This window comes from Oncorhynchus tshawytscha, linkage group LG21 (assembly GCF_018296145.1).
Source record: "Oncorhynchus tshawytscha isolate Ot180627B linkage group LG21, Otsh_v2.0, whole genome shotgun sequence".
Taxonomy (NCBI): domain Eukaryota; kingdom Metazoa; phylum Chordata; class Actinopteri; order Salmoniformes; family Salmonidae; genus Oncorhynchus; species Oncorhynchus tshawytscha.
In genome coordinates this window covers 27,617,957-27,640,272 of record NC_056449.1, presented here as the reverse complement: position 1 = coordinate 27,640,272, position 22,316 = coordinate 27,617,957, and the positions used below count along the sequence as shown (strand labels likewise).

Here is a 22,316-nt window from a genome sequence, read left to right as displayed (position 1 = left end):
AATGGTATTTGTTGGTCTTTATGATAATCACAATAGCAGCTAATTAGCATTTCATTTTTTTTACAGGTAAATACAGGCAAATATATTGATGAAAGTCACCATGTCCTAGAGAAATTTACATGGTTATGAAAACGTCACGCCAGGGCAAGCCTACATGAAACACAGCCCTTGTTTTAAGTGTTTCTATAATCTCCTATGGGAAAAATGTATGGTAGAAAAAATTATTGGAACGTTTCCCTGTTTGACATCTAGGTTTTATGGGTATTATGACACATGTGGTACTCTATACAGAATGTTTTACTAACGGGCATAACTACTATATGATATTTAAAAAGAATCTTAGGTGACTTGATTAATGTCACAAATAAATAAATAAAAATACACTGCTTTTTTGGGGGGACAGATTGTGCTGTGAACATGTTTTTGGACAGAATGTGAAATGTAGGATGTAAATGCATAAATGCTATACAAACACCAGTAAAATCATTTATAATATTTGTTAAATGAAAATGATGAGGGGAACATGGGAGACATAACAATGTTTGTTACTAGCTAGGTTTCGATCGCATTGGCGACAGATTTTCATGCCAATATTCTAAAATCCGCATAAAAATAATATGTGCATTTTCCCACCATTTATATGTTTATATGTCCATTAAATTTACTTCATTGTTGCAGGTAAAAGGCTGTGCACACATGTTACACATAAATATACATTTTGCGGTTAAATTCCAATGTTCCGAATAGAAAATACAAGTTAAATGGGTTTCCGTCGCATTTTTAACTCCACTGATGGTTGTATCACAAAATAATTTTGCGTTATACCGGGTATTGGCACATGCGCTCTATCCAACATAACGATCTGCTCGCTGATGGCTAGCGCACGTATAGCCTATATGACGAGGTCATTAATTATGGACAAATTAGCGAGATACTTTTTATTTGTCAAATGGCAGCCAAACACTCATTATCATGTCACCAGAATAAGACCCTCAATATTTATTGGAAAGCAGCATCAAGCTCATTTACTTGCACTTTCACCACCCTATAGCCTATAGTAAACTTCATGCCATCGCATTTCCACCGACATTTCTCGCATAATTAATTTTACTGACACAAAACGATCCCACCTTGTCTAGCGTATTTTGTTTTGTCAACATTTGAAAAGTTTACAGAAAAAGTTATGTTTCTGTATCGACATTTACGATACTTTACTTGCTTGCATAAAAAGGTTGGATATAATTCTGATTACTAATCACGTTTCCATCCACCGTTTTTATGCAAGCAAAGTCATGCCTTATAAAAAAAATGACAGCTGTGAAGTTTAGGTACAATTTTATGAATGCCAACGGATCATTTGTTCGTTCGACATGGTGGGATCTTTTTGTTTCGGTAAAAATAACTATGTGAGAAATTGCGGTGTAAACGCCTTTATGCGCAAATATTGACATAACTATCATATCGAAGTAAACTTGGAGTCAGTAATAACTATCATATCGAAGCGATGATATGGTGTGTGGTTCTCCCACTACCACTCGGGAAGTCATGCAGTTTATTAGGCGACAGATGATGTAAAATTATGAACTTCACAGGGTGATGAGGTTGATGCTAATTTCGATGAATATCGAGGGGTCTTATTCTGGTCACATGATGATCGATGCTTGTCTGCCGTTTGACAAAAAAATGATATACTCGCTCTTATCCATAATAATCTCATCATGTAAACTAGTCTAGCTACACAGCCTGGTCTTCACTAGTTACCACATTTACAAAGTCGTAAACCCCGCCCATTTCTACAATTTATCCTAAAATGTGATTTTAAACCGAACCTTAACCCTAACATTAACCACACTGCTAACCTTATGCAAACCCCTAACCTTAAATTAAGACCAAACAGCAAATATTTGTTTTTTACAATAAAGCCAATTTTGACTTAGGCTGTGAAGTTACCACTAGTTACCACAGCCACTTTCCTCACTTTATATGCGAGCTATTGGCTGGAGCGCATGTGAGGAGACCAGAGTAGGCACATTTGCTATTTAACGCAACAGTTTGTGACAAAACTATCTGTTCGGCAGGCCTACATGAAAACTTACGCAAGAAAGTACATTTTGTGTGCACTACATCATCACGCAACAAGTACGTTTGTTGGAAACCATTTGTGGAAAAATGTTCATATTTTTTTAATGTGGATTTTAGAATATTCACATGAACATTTGTTGCCAATTGGATGGAAAACTATCTGGTAACATGCAAACATATTAAAATGAGGAAGGCACTTTGTGTTGTCATCCACCCTGAATGTTTCATAATACTGAGGTCATCTGATATAACCCTTACTCCATTTGTGCAATACTGTAGGCTACAGTAAAATGGTAACCTTAGGTGGAGGCCTATGGTCAAATATTTCAACATTGTCTGGTTTTTGCATGAATCATCACACAACTTTAAATAAACTAAATAAAAGAGGACACAAAAATTAATATATTCACACAGCTTTAAACATATCAGGTTTTTAAACTTAACAAATCTTCATATTGTTTTACAGTAACAAAGTACAATAGGGCCCCCTCTAAAGATAATACTTTGGTGCCCAACTATTGGTCATTGAGCCACTGTGCATCCATTGGAGCTCTCCATCAGGATATCACACAGGTTGAGGTTCCAGTCAGTCTGCTGGGGATGCTGTCTGGCTGCTTTGCTGTCTCAAACGACCCTTCCAACTCTGGGTCAAGAGACATGCCCATATTCTCCCCCTCTTCCTCAGCAATGATCTCTTCTTCATCTATCTCACTCTGAAACCTTCCATGTCTGATGTCCATCTCCCCCCCATCTGCTTTGAGAATGGACTCTTCCTTCTGGTTCAGATGGGTTGCTGTAATCTGATGTGCCTCCAGTAGTGCATCCGATGAAGAATTCTTGATTCCTGAGTGAAAAGCACACCGAACATAACATCATGATATAGGAAACAAACAACACATGATACATCTCACACAGGTGTGTGTACAAGTGTGTACTTACCTGTAGTGTCATCCTGGTAATCTTGTAGGTGTTCAGTGTCCTCGCTCTCATCGCTCCCGGCTAGCCTCCGATGAAGATTAATCCTATCTCTCACCTCATACACACACACATACATGAACACACGCAGAATATACTAGAACGTACTGGGACTACTGTCTCTGAAGAAATGTTTTGGACAGGTACGAGAACGGTATACACAGGTTATAAAAAGATCCACTACACCGTCTCACTATGTGAATCATACCATGTTCTCCTGTTCTAGGGGAGATTCCACTCTCACCTTTTGGGGGTTGATAAATCGGCCCCAGATGAGCCTCAGGTAGCTGAAGAGGAGGAGGACACTGAGGAAGGACAAGTTACTGGCCACACCCATTACTGCTGACAGTGTCGGGAAGTTGTACAGGAAGTACCTGATGAGGGGAGAGAGGAGCAGTGGTGTAAAGTACTTCAGTAAAAATACTTTAACATACTAATTAAGTAGATATTTGACAACTGTTACTTTTTCTTCACTAAATTCCTAAAGAAAATAATGTACTTTTTTACATTAATTGGAAATGTATACTTTTACTTTTGATACTTACACTACCGGTCAAAAGTTTTAGAACACCTACTCATTTAAGGGTATTTCTTTATTTTTACTATTTTCTACATTGTGGAATAATAGTGAAGACATCATAACTATGAAATAACACATATGGAATCACGTAGTAAGTAACCAAAAAAGTGTTAAACAAATCAAAATATATTTTATATTTGAGATTCTTCAAATAGCTACCCTTTGCCTTGATGACAGCTTTGCACACGCATTGCATTCTCTCAACCATGAAATAGTAAAAATAAATAAAAACCTTTGAATGAGTAGGTGTTCTAAAACTTTTGACTGGTAGTGTAAGTATATTTAAAACCAAATACCCAAGTAGTATTTTACTGGGTGACTTTCACCTCTACTTAAGTCATTTTCTATTAAGGTATCTTTACTTTTACTCAAGTATGACATTGGGTACTTTTTTCACCACTGGAGAGGAGGTGGGTGGGGGGGGGTTAGGTCATACTTTCAAGTAAATGTGTTACTTTAAGTAATTCAAAATGTTTCATACTTGTTAAAGATTTAATATGAGGTAAAGCTAACCTTATGCCAGTGAAGTGAGCGTGAATGTAGAGATTTGCTGAGTAGATCTGCACCCTTTGAGACTGGATTTCAATGATGGCTCCTATAGATGGGGCATACTATTTAGAGAGAGAGGAATTAGCCCTGTACATACACACACACATACACACACACTGGGCGGCAAGACACTCACAGAATCCTCTCTGTATTCGGAGAAGAGCTCCACCTCTACCAACTGTTTCTGGTCAGCCGTTCCAGCCAGGAAGAACGGGATGAGAAACAGTGTTCCCAGAGTCTGGAGCAGGCCGGAGCGATACCGCAGCATTGTCTAATAGAAACAGGACATGGAGCAGGACACCCTATGGCCAATGTATACGGTTTCTAATGCATATTTTAGTTTATTGTCCATTGCCACATTCCTCTGACATACTGTACCTCTGTCATAAAGCTTATTACACTGTAAAAAAACACTACATAAGAGATATCATAAGCAGTTCTATAGTTATATTTAACTATATAAGAGATGTCATAAGCAGTAATATACTTATGTTTAACTATATAAGAGATGTCATAAGCAGTAATATACTTATGTTTAACTATATAAGAGATGTCATAAGCAGTTCTATATTTAACTATATAAGAGATGTCATAAGCAGTAATATACTTATGTTTAACTATATAAGAGATGTCATAAGCAGTAATATACTTATGTTTAACTACATAAGAGATATCATAAGCAGTTCTATAGTTATATTTAACTATATAAGAGATGTCATAAGCAGTAATATACTTATGTTTAACTATATAAGAGATGTCATAAGCAGTAATATAGTTATGTTTAACTATATAAGAGATGTCATAAGCAGTTCTATATTTAACTATATAAGAGATGTCATAAGCAGTCATAGTATGCGGTATGACAGCTGCGTGGGAGGTCAGTGTGGGGCAGCGGCGTACTCACAAAGCGAGAGCTGGAGCTGAGCTGCCTTACCTGAGACAGCGAGGCAGACCAACATGGTGTTCAATTTACCAATACAGGACAATCAGAATATTTAAATGTGCAGCTGATTTGTTCAGATTCAGAAGATATAATTGTTCCCCATTGCTGGGCAATTTGGTTGCAGCAATATACAAAAATCGAACATACACTCAAAATACACCACACTAATACAGATCAAAACAGATTAATGTTAAAAAGTGCAAAGCAGGGTTGTTTAAAATGCAACTATGAGATGCACATTAACAAATCCAACACAATACTTGGAATTGCCAACACTGGTCAACTCACAGATCGTGCTGAAGAGGTCACAGTTTGCCCCTGTCCGGAGTAACAGAACATCTTGACCATGAACATTCCTAACTCCTGATTGGCTGGCGACTCGGGCATCTCCAGCTCCAGAGAGATCCGATAGGGCTGGCCGTATGTCATCACCTTCAGAGGGAGGGTTCAAATGAGTTCAAACATCATAGTGAAAACCTCCCAATTAATTCTGTGAATTTGGAAAACGTTTCAAATCGTTACATAGGCTAATAAAGGTGGATGGATAAACAGTGTATATAAGGATCACCTGGTTCTTGCCATTCCTCAGGAGAGATACGTTGGCGGTGGGGAAGGAGCAGAGAAGAGAAGCTGAGGAGTCACAGTCCGTCCTGCAGAAGGAAAGGGAGTCAAAAACGTAATGAATTCCAATTATTGTAAAAGTATGTATGCACAGGGAGAGAGAGAGAGAGAGAGGGAGAGAGAGAGAGAGAGAGAGAGAGAGAGAATGTGTGTGTGTGAGAGAGAGAGAGAGAGAGGGGGAGAGAGAGAGGACCTGCACCAAACCTACACCTAGACCACAGCATCACCAGCCACACCCCAACCAGCTAAGATCACTGCAAGCAAACCCTGGTCACACCCTATATAGGCCCTCCCATATCAGACCTACTCAACATGACAGCAGGACATATGCCCAGGCCATGAGTAGAGCAACAGGCCCAACCACACGAAAAAACACGATGGAACACAAAGCTCTTACTAACTCATCCTGGAATATACAAGGTCTTAGGTCATCTGCCTTTGGCCTAAAGAGCAGGAACGCAGACTTCATCAAAGAAATTGGAAATACAGACATTGTCATCCTACAAAAAACATGGTGTAAAGGAGAAGGACCCACTGGTTGCCCTCTAGCTTACAGAGAGCTGGTAGTCCCATCCATCAAACTACCAGTTGTGAAACAGGGAAGAGACTCAGGGGGTATGCTAATTTGGTATAGAGCAGACCTAACCCACTCTATTAAATTTGTCAAAACAGGAACATTTTACATCTGTTTAGAAATGAATAAGGAAATTATGTCAACAGAGAAAAATGTCTTCATGTGTGCTACCTGTATCCCCCCAATAGAATCCCCATACTTTAACGATGACAGATTCTCCATCCTAGAGGGGGAGATAAAGAATTTCCAGGCCCAGGGACATGTGCTAGTCTGTGGCGATCTAAATATCAGAACGGGACAAGAACCTGACACCCTTAGCACACAGGGGGACAAACACCTACCTGGAGGTGACAGCATTCCCTCCTCCATATGCCCCCCTTGTCACACCCTGACCATAGTTTGCTTTGTATGTTTCTATGTTTTGTTTGGTCAGGGTGTGATCTGAGTGGGCATTCTATGTTGGATGTCTAGTTTGTCCAATTCTGTGTTTGGTCTGATATGGTTCTCAATCAGAGGCAGGTGTTAGTCATTGTCTCTGATTGGGAGCCATATTTAGGTAGCCTGTTTTGTCATTTTGGGTTGTGGGTGAATGTCTATGTTAGTTGCTTGTGTCAGCACAGTTCTCATTATATGCTTCACGGTCGTTATTCGTTTATTGTTTTGTATAGTTTGTATTCAGTGCTTTAATTAAAAACTTCATCATGAACACGCTGCATTTTGGTCCGTTCCTTGCGACGATTGTGACACCCCTAGACACAACTACGACAACATAACCAACAAAAATGGGTCACAACTCCTGAAGCTCTGTCGGATGCTGGGTATGTACGTAGTCAACGGTAGGCTTCGAGGGGACTCCTTTGTTAGGTTCACCTATAGCTCATCTCTTGGCAGTAGTACTATAGACTACTTTATCACTGACCTCAACCCAGAGTCTCTTAGAGCGTTCACAGTAGTCCATTGACACCCCTATCAGATCACAGCAAAATCACACCCTACTTGAACAGAGCTATGCTCAATCGTAAGGCATCAAAGCCAAAGGAACTGAATAATATTTAGAAATGCTATAGATGGAAGGATAGTGTGGAAATCTAACAAACAATTAGACAACAAATTCAGTCCCTTCTAGAGAATTTCCTGGACAAAATGTTTAAGTTTTACAAACAATTTGACATTTGATAGCTTCCCTATCAAATCTAAAAATGTCAACTTAAGAAAATTAACAATGACAAATGGTTTGATGAATGCAAAAACCAACGAAAGAAATTGAGAAACCTGTCCAACCAAAAACAGAGACCCAGAAAACCTGATACTATGGTGAACCACTAAAACAATACATAAATACACTACGGAAAAATAAGGAACAGCAAGTCAGTAATCAGCTTCAACGTTATTGAAGAATCCATAGTGTCACATTTACTCCCGCTTCCACTCGCTCGACGTCGCCAGTTTACTTACTATTACGCAAACCTGCCACCATCGTTACGCGCACCTGCGCCTCATGACACACTCCTGCTTTCCATCACCTTCCTGACTACCTCCCCTATATCTTACACTTCCCTTGGGTCTTTCCTCAGGCGTTATTGACTGTTTATGTTTATGTTTCATGTCTGTACACTCTTTGTTCCATCTTCATGTATTTATTAAATTCACTCCCTGTTCTTGCTGTCCGATTATTAGTGTACACGTTACACAGAATCTAACCACTTCGGGGAAATTGGAAAAATCTATACAAACGACACGAAGAGTTATCTATCCAAAACGGAGATGAATGGATAAACCACTTCTCCAATTTGTTTGTCTCTATAACAACGAACAAACAGCAAAAACATAGACATGATCAAATACAGATCTTAGAATCAACTATTAAAGACTACTAGACAACGAGAGAGAGTGTGTCTGTATGTGTGTAAAACACACCTGTAGTAGTAGTGGACAGGTGTACTGTAGGTAGCTAGGGGCATGTAGGAGTAGTAGAAGCTCCCGTAGAGGAAGATGGCGGTCCATAGTAACAGTCCCAGAGCACACAGTAACAACGCTCCCTGTAACACCCTCTGACGCGCCTGCAGTGTTACCGTGGTAACAGTGTCCTGGAGCCAGAGCAGCGCCGGTCCAACTGGGTCACCTGACCCATGATGACCTCCGGTGCCCATAGGTTCAGTTCCTGTGTCCATCTCTGGAGTGTGGATTTATTCTGATGCTTGATAGAACTTCTCTGGTTAAGCTATCCGGTCAGGTTCTCATAAAAAAAAATATATATATATATTTTATTATCACATAAACGGGATAGGTGCAGTGAAATGTGTTATTTTACAGGGTCAGCCATAGTAGTACAACACCCCTGCAGCAAATTAGGGTTACTCACGGGCACATCAACAGATTTTTCACCTTGTCGGCTTGGGTATTTGACCAGCAACCTTTCAGTTTCTGGCCCAATGCTCTAACTTCTAGCGTTTGATCTATTATATGAACAGAGCGAAAGACAGACCTATATCTGAGGGCTAATGAGAAGATACTATTGAGGCCTGTGTGCCACAGGACAGAGGGTTGAAGGCACAGACAATGATCGCAGTGATGATTTTGAGTGGTATGAAACCACTGGGTCTAATTTCACAAGTCACAAGTGTAACCAAACTACATCAGATGACTAGATGAGATGAGTGAAGTTTGTCATGATCGAAAGGGTAGCGATTGAAGAATACAGAATATTCCTAAAAAATTATTTATAAAGGAACTAATGGACACTCAATTTACCTAAATATACCAGCAGTAACAATTAATACACGTTTAATCTTGTCCTCCAATGATACAACTGTGGGAAAAGATATAGTCCCATATTAATAAACTCTCTGTTACTGACACAGAGAGCACACTGCCAAAGTATTAAAACTCACCTCCAAATGTCTCAATGACCTCGGATATTGGTGCCGAGATAAAATCAAATGGTGTTATTGTTTCAATAACTTATTTGATAACGAGCAGTAAAAGTTGTCCCCCTTCTCCCAACTTCTTCTCTAAGAGCATGTATTGCAGCACAGACACAAAGATATAAAAACATGCTCTCAGTGCCTTTATAGACAAGCTCTCCAATAGGCTACTGAGATAGAAAAAAAACACCGGATTGGTCGCGTCGCTCACGTAGGGTTACAATAACCAAAACAAGACGGAGTTATTTTGCAAACAGAACATTCAACTGATATCAGTATCACCCATACCAGCACAAGTCATTTCTCATTTATTTGCATACGGAATTGCTCTTCACAGACTTCAGATGTGTTGAGTAATATTTTGGATGCTGAAATATCCCAATATTTGGTACCAAGTCGGATCCAGTTTCTTCACGATAGGATATTAAACAATTTCCTGTCTCTGGAATGGATATGAATTCAAATATAATATTTGATATATGTTATTATTATGCATATTTTCTCTATTAGCTTGCAGTGAAGTGCATGCATTACTTAGCCTACAACAAACTTGAACAACTTGAGATCAAGAATGCAGCGCCAAGGCTTGTTGAACAAAACCCGAAACTAAAGTACAGTCCCTGTAGCTCCGCCCACGGTCCGCCCACGGTTCCATCGTTGTTTCTGGCAACATTGTATCCATTGTGTAACCATTTCTATTTGGGGCCTTCTGCTGCAGTGTTGCCATGTTCGTAGTTTTCCACCAAATCAAGCTACTTTGAAAACGTCGCGGCTGAAAATGTATTGGTTGCGGGTTTTTGGGTTATGTCTAAGCTGCACCGCGGCCGCCAAGGCATACTGCTATTAAAAAAATATATTTCACTGTGACCTGCTCCTGACTGTCACGCAGTGAGAAAGGCTGTTGCTTGGTGAGTGTGTGTGTGTGTGTGTGTTGAGATCACTACAGTTATTGGCTGAGACAACTTTTTGGGTAGATATGTAGGCTATTTACATTGTCATTATGGAGAAACCTTTTTCCATAAAACATATTAATACTCTAGAAGTGATGCACATCAATAAATAATGGTGACAAAGCACTGGAGAAATACTTTGGGCGCACTAGAGTGCATTACATAAATCCGCTCGGAGGTATTTGAAACTGTATTCTAGTTATAACTGTTTAAATAAAACGGTATTAAACGAAGTGCTTTAAGCGTGCTCAGTTCTTTGGTCTCTGGGGCTGCCGGAGTGGACATTTAAAATGGAAGTTATGGAACTCCCTCGCATGATTCTTTTTATGGGGAAAAATCCTCAATGAAACGGACACGAGGCTAAATGTATATAATTAAAAATGTGCCTCTGTTGGCCATCAAGTAGCCTATTAATGTATATGCCATTGTAGGCTACCATTTGATACAATAAATATGTTGAAATTACGATATCATTGGAGTCACTGCAAATCAATGTCTGCCACTTGTGAAGCCTACCGGGAGCTGGCAAAACTATTTAATAAATCGCCTACAACTTCCGTTTATTGTTGTTGTAGACTTGTGTTATTATGAACACATTAGATTGACTGTAACAGTAGTCATATTATGCTACAGGTAAAACCAATTCAAAAAAAGAAACACTGGCAGCTGTTGACAAGCATATTCAGTTCATATACATATGATTAATATTTAATTCAGTGATTGAAAGCATGACCTCATCCTCAGTAGCCTATTCAGACAGGCTATTGGGGGAAAGCACTTATTGCGAAATGTCCTCGCTATTCATGTTGAATAAATTAGTCTGTTAATTTGAACTAAGCAAGCTGCTAAATCGTTAAGTTTACATATTGTCTATGCTACTGTAAACTATCTGAAATGAGATGTAGACCTATCGGGTGCTATAGGCTATCTGTCTTTATCTAAGCAAACTATGGCTAAATGTAATTAGAATCATAAACCCAGATTTGTGTATGTAGTCTATGCCTATTGAAATGACAAGTCATTCTCGCAAACGGGCCATTTATGACGACTTAGTCTTAACTTAGTCTTAACATCTGGAACATAATAACAGCACAATTGCCAGAAAATAGCCTAACATTAGTTTATAATAGCACCCCAGGGTGCCTTAAACTGTATCCAGGCACTCTGCGTTGCATCTGCTTAAGAATAGCCCGTAGCCGTGCTATATTGGCCATATACCATACCCCGTGTGCCTTATTGCTTAATAATAGCAGTCAAGTGAGTTAATAAGGGCGAATTATCTTTTCTCTTGTCACATATTAACATTCCTTTATTATGTCATAGATTGATTTGATTTTGAAATACCCGATCTTTTTCTTCCAACGTCATTACAAGTTACACTGATATTCCTTAATTGTGTCGATAACATTATGGAAAATGGGTTTATTGTATAGATATGGCAACTCCTCTTGCTGTGAATTTGTGTGTGCTAGTTTTCAGGCCTTTTGGCAGGTTTTGAGTGGTCATTTACTAGAAATTCTCGCTTTACCTGGCAACCCTGGTCTGCTGATTTCTTGTCGCATTGTCGGATGACAGTTAACTGGGAAAACAAACATCCCGTTTTATAATCTTACCGTCCACTGTCCCTTTGACTTTTTCTGCTCTACAGACAGACAGGATGGATTTCGGATTTCGCTGCCCCGTTATCCTTTGCCTAACCCTGGCGGTTTTGGCCTCGGTTCTGGCCGATTTGGATGACACTTTAATGGGGGCACCCGGGTCTTCTGTCCGTTTGTCGGAAAACGACCCAGGTTTGAAGAAGGCACTGAAGTTTGCAGAGGACCGCTATAACATGGGGTCCAATACGATGCACGTTCGTAGAGTTAGCAAGATCCTCTCTGCCAGTAAACAGGTAGACTACACCAGTGTTGTGAAAATGTTATTTATATATATATATATATATATATATATTTTTAAATCTCATGATAGCCTAAAATCAAGTTACTGTCCATTGTGGTTGTAGGTCATAATACTGTATCGTGGGCTGTTCGAGGGTGCTCTCGAGCGGCTACTCTAGATGTTCTTTACCATTCAGCCATCATATTTGCCACCAATGCTCTTTATAGGACACATCACTGCACTCTATTACTACTCTGTAAACTGGTTATCTACCCGTCGCAAGATCCACTGGTTGATGCTTTTTTATAAAAACCTCTTAGGTCTCATTCCCCCCTATCTGATATACCTACTGTAGCCCTCATCCTCCACATACAACAAACGTTCTCAGTCACTGCTCCCGAGTGGCACAGCAGTCCAAGGCACTGCATCTCATTGCAGTCGCTAACGTTATTTAGCTGCAGCGAACTGAAAAGAGGAGCAACCCACGGATGCGTGTGCTTTGGGGACCTTTAACAGAATGAACTACAGTCCCTGGTTTGAATCCAGGCGGTGACAGTCCCTGGTTTGAATCCAGGCTGTGATTGGGAGTCCCATGGACGGCGCACAATTGGCCCAGCGTCGTTAGTGGTTTGGCCGGGGTAAGCGGTCATAGTAAATAAGAATTTGTTCTTAACTGACTTTCCAAGTTAAACAAAGGTTAAAAAAACATTATTCTGTTAAAGGTCCCCAAAGCACACGCATCCCTGCGTTGCTCCTATTTTTAGTTCGCTGCAGCTATATAACGTTAGCGACTGGAATGAGCTGCAAAAAACACGAAAACTGGACCATTTTATCTCCATCTCTTCAATCAAAGACTCAATCTGTTTCGCGTGATGCATTGTCTATATTTTCATGCCCTTTGTGCTGTTGTCTGTGCTCAATAATGTTTGTACCGTGTTGTGTTGCTGCCATGTTGTGTTGCTACCATGTTGTTGTCATGTGTTGGTACCATGCTATGTGGTTTGGCGCAGTGATCTAAGGTACTGAATCTCTGAATTTCTACTGTCTTTCTTTCTCTACTGGAGCAGTTGTGTTCGGCTCTGCACGGGCCCTTCAGGACAAGTCCGTCCAAATTAAACATACCTGAGACCCGTGACAATCATATCAGATCTGACCCAGTTAATTACTTCTTCTTTTTTACCATGTAGCGGTGTAGCTTACTACTGGAACTTCATACTACTTTTTTTAGCTAAAATAAAATATGGGTGAAGTAGGCAAGAATCTCCTTCTCAGTGTCTGACCTGCCTAATTCTTACTTGAAACAGTTATTGTGTTTAATAGGCCAAATTACACATTCTGTTAACATATGAACCCAAAGTCCTCGGTCTTGCAATTTGTACCCTGACATTTCAGATTTACAAGTAGTTTGGATGTAGTGAACTACTTTTTCAGATTAACTTTAGTGAAGTCAACTATATGTTTCTTAATGGTAGCTTTAGTGTATATTAACTTCTTCCAGTGTGAAGTAATTGGTAGCTTGGTAAACTTGGTAAACTATCTTTTTAGAATAGCTTCCAACACTGCCCTCAACAAACCCATTGTCTCAGCTAGACTAGCCAGTTAGTGCTCTGCTGAATAAGATACCTGTATTTTCAAGCATAATCAGCCCCTTTAGCTAGGCCTATAAATGCCATATATTGGTCTTGAATGTGACGTTAGAGCTAAATTGTAAGCTAGATGGCAAAACAAGAACCGCAGAGATTTAGTTTATTTTTCATAGAGGCTGACCTTCACAGTGCATTGTCTCTGTGTGTTGTCTCTGTGTGTTGTCTCTGTGTGTTGTCTCTGCGTGTGTCTGTCTTGTAGCTGGTGAAGGGAATCCGATACAGCATCATGGTGGAGCTAAGTAACACCCAGTGTAAGAAGGCTGCTAGACTGATGACCTGTGACTTCTATCCAGAGGAACACAACCTGAAGGTGAGGCCTGTGTGTGTTTTGTTTTTCTGTCTTGGGATGATAACAGTGTGGGTTGTTGGAGGGAGATAGTGTTACAGGGAAGGTACAGCAAAACTAATGTCAGTCCTCCTCATCAAATCAAAACCCCAAGTTTTACAATATTGAATATTGGCAAAACCTAAACCACAAATGTAAATAAACTGTCAACACAGAAGTGGCCAGTATCAAGGCCATTGTGTGTATCTGGGTCTATTTTAGGTTATTGTTCTACCTTCCCCTAGTCATGTGACCAGGACCTTGTGATAAATAACTTGTCATGAATTTTACACACTGTTATCCCCTGCAGCAGCTATGTGCACAAGCAGTCAGCTACCCCTTATTTTTTTCCGCCTGCTGTATTTGTTTTCATGACTTAGCAGAAACTTAATCAGAAATGTCTCCAAGGTCAAGGAAACAAAGTGTTCACCCCTCTACTTAACTTCTGTATCGGTTCAGAAATAGACTGTTGGATGTTTACATTAGGTCGCATACAAAGGATATGTATGTGCTTTACCATCACAGGCATTTCACACACAGGAAATCACAGGCATTTCTCTCTGAAATGCACATAAACATACACTACATTCTATTATCAAATCAAATCACATTTTATTGGTCACATACATGTGTTTAGCAGATGTTATTGCAGGTGTAAAATGCTTGCGCTTCTAGCTCCTACAGTAAGGTAATATGTAACAATTTCACAACATATACCCAATACACACAAATCTAACTAAGGAATGGAATTAAGAATATATACAGTGGGGCAAAAAAGTATTTAGTCAGCCACCAATTGTGCAAGTTCTCCCACTTAAAAAGATGAGAGATGCCTGTAATTTTCATCATAGGTACACTTCAACTATGACAGACGAAATGAGAAAAATCCAGAAAATCACATTGTAGGATTTTTAATGAATTTACAAATTATGGTGGAAAATAAGTATTTGGTCACCTACAAACAAGCAAGATTTCTGGCTCTCACAGACCTGTAACTTCTTCTTTTAAGGGGCTCCTCTGTCCTCCACTTGTTACCTGTATTAATGGCACCTGTTTGAACTTGTTATCAGTATAAAAGACACCTGTCCACAACCTCAAACAGTCACACTCCAAACTCCACTATGGCCAAGACCAAAGAGCTGTCAAAGGACACCAGAAACAAAATGAGAATGTCATATGGTCAGATGAAACCAAAATATAACATTTTGGTAAAAACTCAATTTGTCGTGTTTGGAGGACATAGAATGCTGAGTTGCATCCAAAGAACACCATACCCACTGTGAAGCATGGGGGTGGAAACATCATGCTTTGGGGCTGTTTTTCTGCAAAGGGACCAGGGCGACTGATCCGTGTAAAGGAAAGAATGAATGGGGCCATGTATCGTGAGATTTTGAGTGAAAACAACCTTCCATCAGCAAGGGCATTGAAGATGAAACATGGCTGGGTCTTTCAGCATGACAATGATCCCAAACACACCGCCCGGGCAACAAAGGAGTGGCTTCGTAAGAAGCATTTCATGGTCCTGGAGTGGCCTAGCCAGTCTCCAGATCTCAACCCCATAGAAAATCATTGGAGGGAGTTGAAAGTCTGTGTTGGCCAGCAACAGCCCCAAAACATCACTGCTCTAGAGGAGGTCTGCATGGAGGAATGGGCCAAAATACCAGGAACAGTGTGTGAAAACCTTGTGAAGACTTACAGAAAACATTTGACCTCTGTCATTGCCAACAAAGGGTATATAACAAAGTATTGAGACACTTTTGTTATTGACCAAATACTTATTTTCCACCATAATTTGCAAATAAATTCATAAATAATCCTACAATGTGATTTTCTGGATTTTTTTTTCTCATTTTGTCTGTCATAGTTGAAGTGTACCTATGATGAACATTACAGTCCTCATCTTTTTATGTGGGAGAACTTGCACAATTGGTGGCTGACTAAATACTTTTTTTGCCCCACTGTACATATATGGACGAGCGATGTCAGAGCGACATGGACTAAGATACAGTAGAATAGTATAGAAGACAGTATATACTGTACATATGAGATGAGTAATGCAAGATATGTAAACATGATCAAAGTGACTAGTGTTCCATTACTTAAAGTGGCCAGTGATTTATTGTCTATCTATAGGCAGCAGTCTCTAATGTGCTAGTGGTGGCTGTTTAACAGTCTGATGGCCTTGAGATAGAAGCTGTTTTTCAGTGTCATGGTCCCAGCTTTGATGCACATGTACTGACCTTGCCTTCGGGATGATAGCGGTGTGAACAGGCAGTAGCTCGGGTGGTTGATGTCCATAATGATCTTTTTGGCCTTCTTGTGACAGTAGGTGCTGTAGGTGTCCTGGAGGGCGGGTAGTTTGCCCCCGGTAATGTGTTTGGCAGACCGCACCACCCTCTGGAGAGCCTTGCGGTTGCGGGCAGTGCAGTTGCCATACGAGGCAGTGATACAGCCCGACAGGATGCTCGCAATTGTGCATCTATAAAAGTTTGAGGGTTTTAGGTGCCAAGTCAAATTTCTTCAGCCTCCTGATGTTGAAGAGACTCTGTTGCACCTTATTCACCACACTGTCTGTGTGGGTGGTCCATTACACTGTTTATATACAAGTCATGAACACAGAAGCCCAATAAAATAAACACAGATTATCTCACTAACCATGTTTTCTCCGCTGACATGTTCTCTGTCAGACGGAGGTGTGTGTGTTTGAGGTCTGGGACATTCCCTGGGAGAGGAAGTCCACCCTGCTCAAACAGAAATGTCAGCCAGCAGGTTTGTGTCAAAGGTTTAACTTTGGGAACTAAATGTACCTTTCTGCTTTTATTTGTTTAGGATTGTTTCTATAAATACTCATAGCTACATCTAATTGTTTTTCATTATGCTTGCGTTTCAGTTGATCCCAAACCAGTTGAGACCAACAAAGTAGAATTTCTGTCCCTCTCCTCCAGCAAACCAGTTGAGGTAATAGAAAACATAGCGCTTGTTGTATGTGTGTTTGAGCGTGTTTTCTCATTTATTCTGTATGCGTATATTTAATTTACTTGTCAATAATTAACTTATATTTTGTGACAGGAAACAGAGTATTTAGTGGAGCTTCTGGGTCAGTTCAAAGAGTTCATGGTCAGATACAATAGGACTTACAGCAGCAAAAAGGGTGAGAGAGAAATCTCAATCCATCATTTTACACATCGTCCATCCACCTCCACAGATAAGGTAAAACATCTTAACATAACATTTTTGTCTGATCTCTGACCTTTGCTGCTACAGACACTGAGCGGCGGCTGCGTATCTTCCATGAGAACCTGAAGACCGCTGAGAAGCTCCAGTCTCTGGATCTGGGCACAGCCGAGTACGGGGTCACCAAGTTCAGTGACCTCACAGGTATGTGTGTGTGTGTGTGCATGTGTGGGAATGCAGATTAATAAGCCCGATGCAGTTCCAGAACATCCACTGAGCGTGCCGACGAGGTCACCGTCTGCTCTTCTGTGGAGCAACAGGACATACTATGTGTGTGTGATTCTGTGACCGTTTGAAACATGTTCCCTTGCAGAGTTAGTTAACCTGTTGAGTAATTCCACTTCTACATAGCTAATTCCAAAAGGCTATAGTACAACTCCTCAGCTGTACACTGTGAAAAATCCTAATATTCTTCCTCTCCTCCCTCTACCCACTCCCTCTCACCATCCAGAGGAGGAGTTTAGGACTCTGTACCTGAACCCCCTGCTGAGCCAGCAGACATTTCAGCGGTCCATGAAGCCTGCAGCCATGACCCACGGCCCCGCCCCGCCTAGCTGGGACTGGAGAGAGCATGGAGCTGTCAGCCCTGTCAAGAACCAGGTAGGACAGGGTTTAGAGATGGTCTTACAGACTGGAGATGACTACAGGTATGACTGTAAATGTGTATATATGATTGTACACTGCTCAAAAAATTAAAGGGAACACTTAAACAACACAATGTAACTCCAAGTCAATCACACTTCTGTGAAATCAAACTGTCCACTTAGGAAGCAAAACTGCTTGACAATAAATTTCACATGCTGTTGTGAGAGGTAGCCAGAGGTAGCCTGACTGCCATTAGGTACCGAGATGAGATCCTCAGACCCCTTGTGAGACCATGTGCTGGTGCGGTTGGCCCTGGGTTCCTCCTAATGCGAGTCAATGCTAGACCTCATGTGGCTGGAATGTGTCAGCAGTTCCTGCAAGAGGAAGGCATTGATGCAATGGACTGGCCCGCCCGTTCCCCAGACCTGAATCCAATTGAGCACATCTGGGACATCATGTCTCGCTCCATCCACCAACGCCGCGTTGCACCACAGACTGTCCAGGAGTTGGCGGATGCTTTAGTCCAGGTCTGGGAGGAGATCCCTCAGGAGACCATCCGCCACCTCATCAGGAGCATGCCCAGGCGTTGTAGGGAGGTCACGTGGAGGCCACACACACTACTGAGCCTCATTTTGACTTGTTTTAAGGACATTACATCAAAGTTGGATCAGCCTGTAGTGTGGTTTTCCACTTTAATTTTGAGTGTGACTCCAAATCCAAACCTCCGTGGGTTGATAAATTTGATTTCCATTATCCAGTATTTAATAAGAATATTTCATTCAGATCTAGGATGTGTCATTTTAGTGTTCCCTTTATTTTTTTGAGCAGTGTCTTTATGGATTTCTTTATCGGACAAATAACAACTTAAAAATACTTTATATAGCATTCAAAGTATTCTTGACTCTTCTTTGATGCTTCACTAAACATAAGTTTAAGTAAGCAAAAGTCATACTTTCATTCATACTGTAGATATGACACAATTCATGGAAAAGGTGGAGGTAGGTAATGCCTGTGTGTATGGCTGATTATGTGACTTGTGTTTGTATTGCAGGGCATGTGTGGTTCTTGCTGGGCATTCTCAGTGACAGGAAACATTGAGGGCCAGTGGTTTGTGAAAACGGGTAAACTATTGTCTCTCTCTGAGCAAGGTAAGCACAAGCATTGTAGGTATCATACACTTACCTGTACAACAGCACAGTTTCCATTTTCTCCATAACAGTTTTGAACTGATTGCTTCAATGTCCTATCACCCACAGAGCTGGTGGACTGTGATACTGTGGACCAGGCCTGTGGGGGCGGGCTTCCATCAAATGCATATGAAGCCATCGAGAAGCTGGGTGGTCTGGAGACAGAGACTGACTACAGCTACACCGGCAAGAAGCAGAGCTGTGACTTCACCACCGACAAAGTCACTGCCTACATCAACAGCTCCGTGGAGCTGTCCAAGGACGAGAATGGTGAGTGGGAGGAGAGGTGAAAGAGAGAGAGGGTAGGGTAGGGTAGACAGAGATAAAGACACGGATGATAGGTTGAAGGATTGGATGAAGATTGAACGATGCAGTACATATGGAGGAGGGTTGGCCATGTGTTAATCTTGGTTTCCTTCCCTTATGTTTAGAAATTGCTGCTTGGCTGGCAGAGAATGGACCAGTATCTGTGGCCCTGAACGCCTTTGCAATGCAGGTAACCAGGGGTTGAATGGGTTCATGGAACAGAAACGGAACCTGGAATGAAAGTGATCCATACTGTTCCAGAACATAACCACTAATTTAAAAGCATGGGAGCGGTTAATAACGTTGTTTTACGTTCCAGGCATTTTTTTCTAGTCCCACAACAAAGCGCCTATGCAAAGCCCTCACTCTGTCACTCAGAAATGTATTCCAGTGTCTGCCTGCAAGCTGAAAATCTTCACCTGTGTGCGTTTAGGCTACCTGTCCCTTTCCTCTTTTTGAAGCATAGGCTACTGTACTGACGTTACAGGCTTGATTCAGAAGATAGGGTGGCAGAGAGATTTTTAATTAGCTAGAGAAGAATGGATTTCATTTTTTTCAATGCTAGTTAAGGATTCTATAGGCCTAGTGATCACGTTGGACTTATTAACTACAAAAAGGTATTTTTAATTCTCTGCACATACAAGCTTGTTAGCTAGCTAAATCAAGTTTGTTTTCTAGCTAGCTCAAAAGACGTTCAAAGTTCCTACATAGAAGCCACTTCTCCTAGGTATAATTCTGTGGACCTAATTCATTCAATGTATGTCATAACAAGATACTCAGCGCTTCAAGCCTCCTCAAACCTATCTCGCTCTCTCCCCAACTGCAAAGTTTCAGTCGCATCTTGCGCCATAGGCTACATTTGTCTGTCCATCACACATGTAAACAACTAGCTTGCCTGCTCTTTCCACACTGATTGGTGAAGTAATTTAATGAGTTAAATGTTAAAAAAAGAGGGAAAAAAAGGAACAGAAAGGAACAATATAAACCAGTACATTTTTTAGGGTTTGAACCGGTTCAGAACTGTATTTTGCTGGTCGTAACAGTGGAACGAAACAAAAAAAAGTGGTTCTGTCCAGAATGAAACGATTGGAAAATAATTTTGGTTCCAACCCCTACAGGTAACACCACTGCCATATCTTTCTTTTATTTTTTTACTTTTTGTGATATCCAATTAGGATCTCATCGCTGCAACTCCCCAACAGGTTCAAGAGAGACGAAGGTCAAGTCATGCGTCTTCCGAAACATGACCCGCCTAACCATACTTCTTTACACCCGCCCGCTTAACCCGGAAGCCAGCTGCACCAATGTGTTGCAGGAAACACAGTTCAACTGACGACCGAAGTCAGCCTGCAGGCACCCCGCCAGCCACAAGTAGTTGCTAGAGCGCAATGAGCTAAGTAAAGTCGCCCTGGCCAAACCCTCCCCTAACCCGGTCGATGCTGAGCCAATTGTGCACCAGCCTAAGGGACTCCCGGTCACGGCCATTTGTGACACAGCCTGGGATCGAACCAGGGTCTGTAGTGGTGCCTCAAGTACAGCGACCGCTGCGTCACTCGGGAGGCCTGTCATATCTATCTTAATGCAACTGAAATTAGCATCACTAAAACACAACTGAACAATGAAGTGACTAGTATCTATCTTTCTAATCCCACCTGCTTTTCTCTCGTTGTTTGTCCTCAGTTTTACAGGAAGGGCGTGTCCCACCCTCTGAAGATCTTCTGCAACCCCTGGATGATTGACCATGCAGTGCTGCTCGTGGGCTACGGAGAACGTGAGACTGACTCTTAACTACTAATTTATCTTACATTAACCTAGTATAATAACAACACTGTGATGAGTGTGTCTGGTTGTTTCTGTGTACAGGTCAAGGCAAACCTTTCTGGGCCATCAAAAACAGCTGGGGAGAGGACTATGGAGAACAGGTAACAGAAAGCTGTCACACTGAACCTCTATGACAAGGCATTATGCGTGCATTTGTAAACAGTGTATTTGTTTACAATGCATGCACAATACCTAGTCATGCCTGAACTTTTGGAACATTTGACATGTGTATTCGTGTATTAATTGCCTGTTGTGTGTTCCTTCCCTCCAGGGTTACTACTACCTGTACAGAGGATCCAGGCTCTGTGGAATCAACAAGATGTGCTCATCTGCTATTGTGAACTAGGCGATATGACACACACACGTGATCTGAATAATATTTTATTTCAATCTTCACCTGGGATAAAAAACAAACAAATCCTACACCCCCCCCAAAACATCTACACACACGCTACCTACAAACTGACAGAACTGCAATGTTACTTATCCCCTACCCCCCTAATTGTGTAGTCAGAACACTGCACAATGCACTGGAAGACCTGCTGACAGCTTACTTAAATAGGGGAAGCAGCATTTATTCATACCCCATTCTTCTCTTTCAAAACAAACCAGCTCCGATGAAGCTATAGTTCTAAGGTAACACTGATCTTTTGTTGTGATTTTACTACTAGACTTTAAGGATATTTTAATTGAATTGCTGTGTTTTAGGCAGAGGTCATTTCGGTCATCTCTTTACAATAAGAGTCTAAATGATAAAGGGGATGTCATATATTTAGACTTCAGTCATGCTGTTTAGTGTCCGTTATGTTCCCCTGCATCTGACTACTCTCTGTGCGGATGCTCTAGTGTAGAATTAATGCTTGTGCATTTTTGCTAGACCTTTTTGTCTGTAACATGTTCTGTGCAATACCACATAACGTCAATCTCTCCCCTCAGTTTAAAACTTACAACTTCACTGTGCAAGTACTTATAATGAATGGGTTTGCATGTTTTTATTTTATTTTAAAAGGATCATACATTGACTGTGTAGCCTATTAACTGTTAAATATTGCAGTGCTGTGTAACTAGACAAACTAAGGTTGAATAAAAAAAATATATCCTTTATTCATTGTGGAATGTAATTTCTGAAGTCAATA

General features: G+C 40.9%; 2 protein-coding genes across 6 annotated transcripts; one reads left to right on the top strand and one right to left on the bottom strand.

The window, feature by feature from the left end:
• Nucleotides 1–2,479: 2,479 nt before the first annotated feature.
• LOC112221176 (seipin) lies at nt 2,480–9,869 on the bottom strand. Of its 3 annotated transcripts, XM_042303264.1 has the most exons (11): nt 9,216–9,869; nt 8,687–8,780; nt 8,242–8,560; nt 5,698–5,779; nt 5,418–5,561; nt 5,091–5,120; nt 4,323–4,457; nt 4,151–4,248; nt 3,302–3,431; nt 3,022–3,115; nt 2,480–2,926 (listed from the first exon to the last, which is right to left on the bottom strand). In XM_042303264.1, exons 3-11 carry the CDS (start codon nt 8,493–8,495, stop codon nt 2,640–2,642), a joined length of 1,254 nt encoding a protein of 417 aa, XP_042159198.1. In that variant the 5' UTR covers nt 8,496–8,560; nt 8,687–8,780; nt 9,216–9,869; the 3' UTR covers nt 2,480–2,639. The 3 variants fall into 3 exon arrangements, with proteins under 3 accessions (XP_042159198.1, XP_024239093.1, XP_024239095.1); XM_024383325.1 differs by lacking the exon at nt 8,687–8,780 and having other exon boundaries at nt 9,216–9,867; XM_024383327.2 differs by lacking the exons at nt 5,091–5,120; nt 8,687–8,780 and having other exon boundaries at nt 9,216–9,862.
• Nucleotides 6,985–22,284, top strand: LOC112221174 (cathepsin F). Of its 3 annotated transcripts, XM_042303263.1 has the most exons (14): nt 9,956–10,156; nt 11,847–12,089; nt 13,922–14,032; nt 16,735–16,816; nt 16,938–17,005; nt 17,117–17,198; nt 17,312–17,425; nt 17,733–17,881; nt 18,918–19,014; nt 19,123–19,323; nt 19,485–19,549; nt 21,040–21,130; nt 21,223–21,281; nt 21,452–22,284. In XM_042303263.1, the coding sequence occupies exons 2-14, from the start codon at nt 11,856–11,858 to the stop codon at nt 21,524–21,526; spliced, it is 1,428 nt and encodes a 475-aa protein (XP_042159197.1). In that variant the 5' UTR covers nt 9,956–10,156; nt 11,847–11,855; the 3' UTR covers nt 21,527–22,284. The 3 variants fall into 3 exon arrangements, with proteins under 3 accessions (XP_024239092.1, XP_042159197.1, XP_024239091.1); XM_024383324.2 differs by lacking the exons at nt 9,956–10,156; nt 11,847–12,089 and adding an exon at nt 6,985–7,142; XM_024383323.2 differs by lacking the exon at nt 11,847–12,089.
• The last annotated feature ends 32 nt before the right edge of the window (nt 22,285–22,316 follow it).

What these genes read in the sequence shown, in the direction of transcription:
- LOC112221176 (XM_042303264.1), bottom strand. Translation starts at nt 8,495, where the DNA reads ATGGACACAGGAACTGAACCTATGGGCACCGGAGGTCATCATGGGTCA. An exon ending in TGACCTCTTCAGCACGATCT is followed by an intron (nt 5,121 to 5,417) that starts GTGAGTTGACCA and finishes TCGCTGTCTCAG; the next exon opens with GTAAGGCAGCTCAGCTCCAG. An exon ending in TCAGCTCCAGCTCTCGCTTT is followed by an intron (nt 4,458 to 5,090) that starts GTGAGTACGCCG and finishes TGTTTCTATTAG; the next exon opens with ACAATGCTGCGGTATCGCTC.
- LOC112221174 (XM_042303263.1), top strand. Translation starts at nt 11,856, where the DNA reads ATGGATTTCGGATTTCGCTGCCCCGTTATCCTTTGCCTAACCCTGGCG. An exon ending in TCAGCCCTGTCAAGAACCAG is followed by an intron (nt 17,882 to 18,917) that starts GTAGGACAGGGT and finishes TTTGTATTGCAG; the next exon opens with GGCATGTGTGGTTCTTGCTG. An exon ending in GAGAGGACTATGGAGAACAG is followed by an intron (nt 21,282 to 21,451) that starts GTAACAGAAAGC and finishes CCTTCCCTCCAG; the next exon opens with GGTTACTACTACCTGTACAG.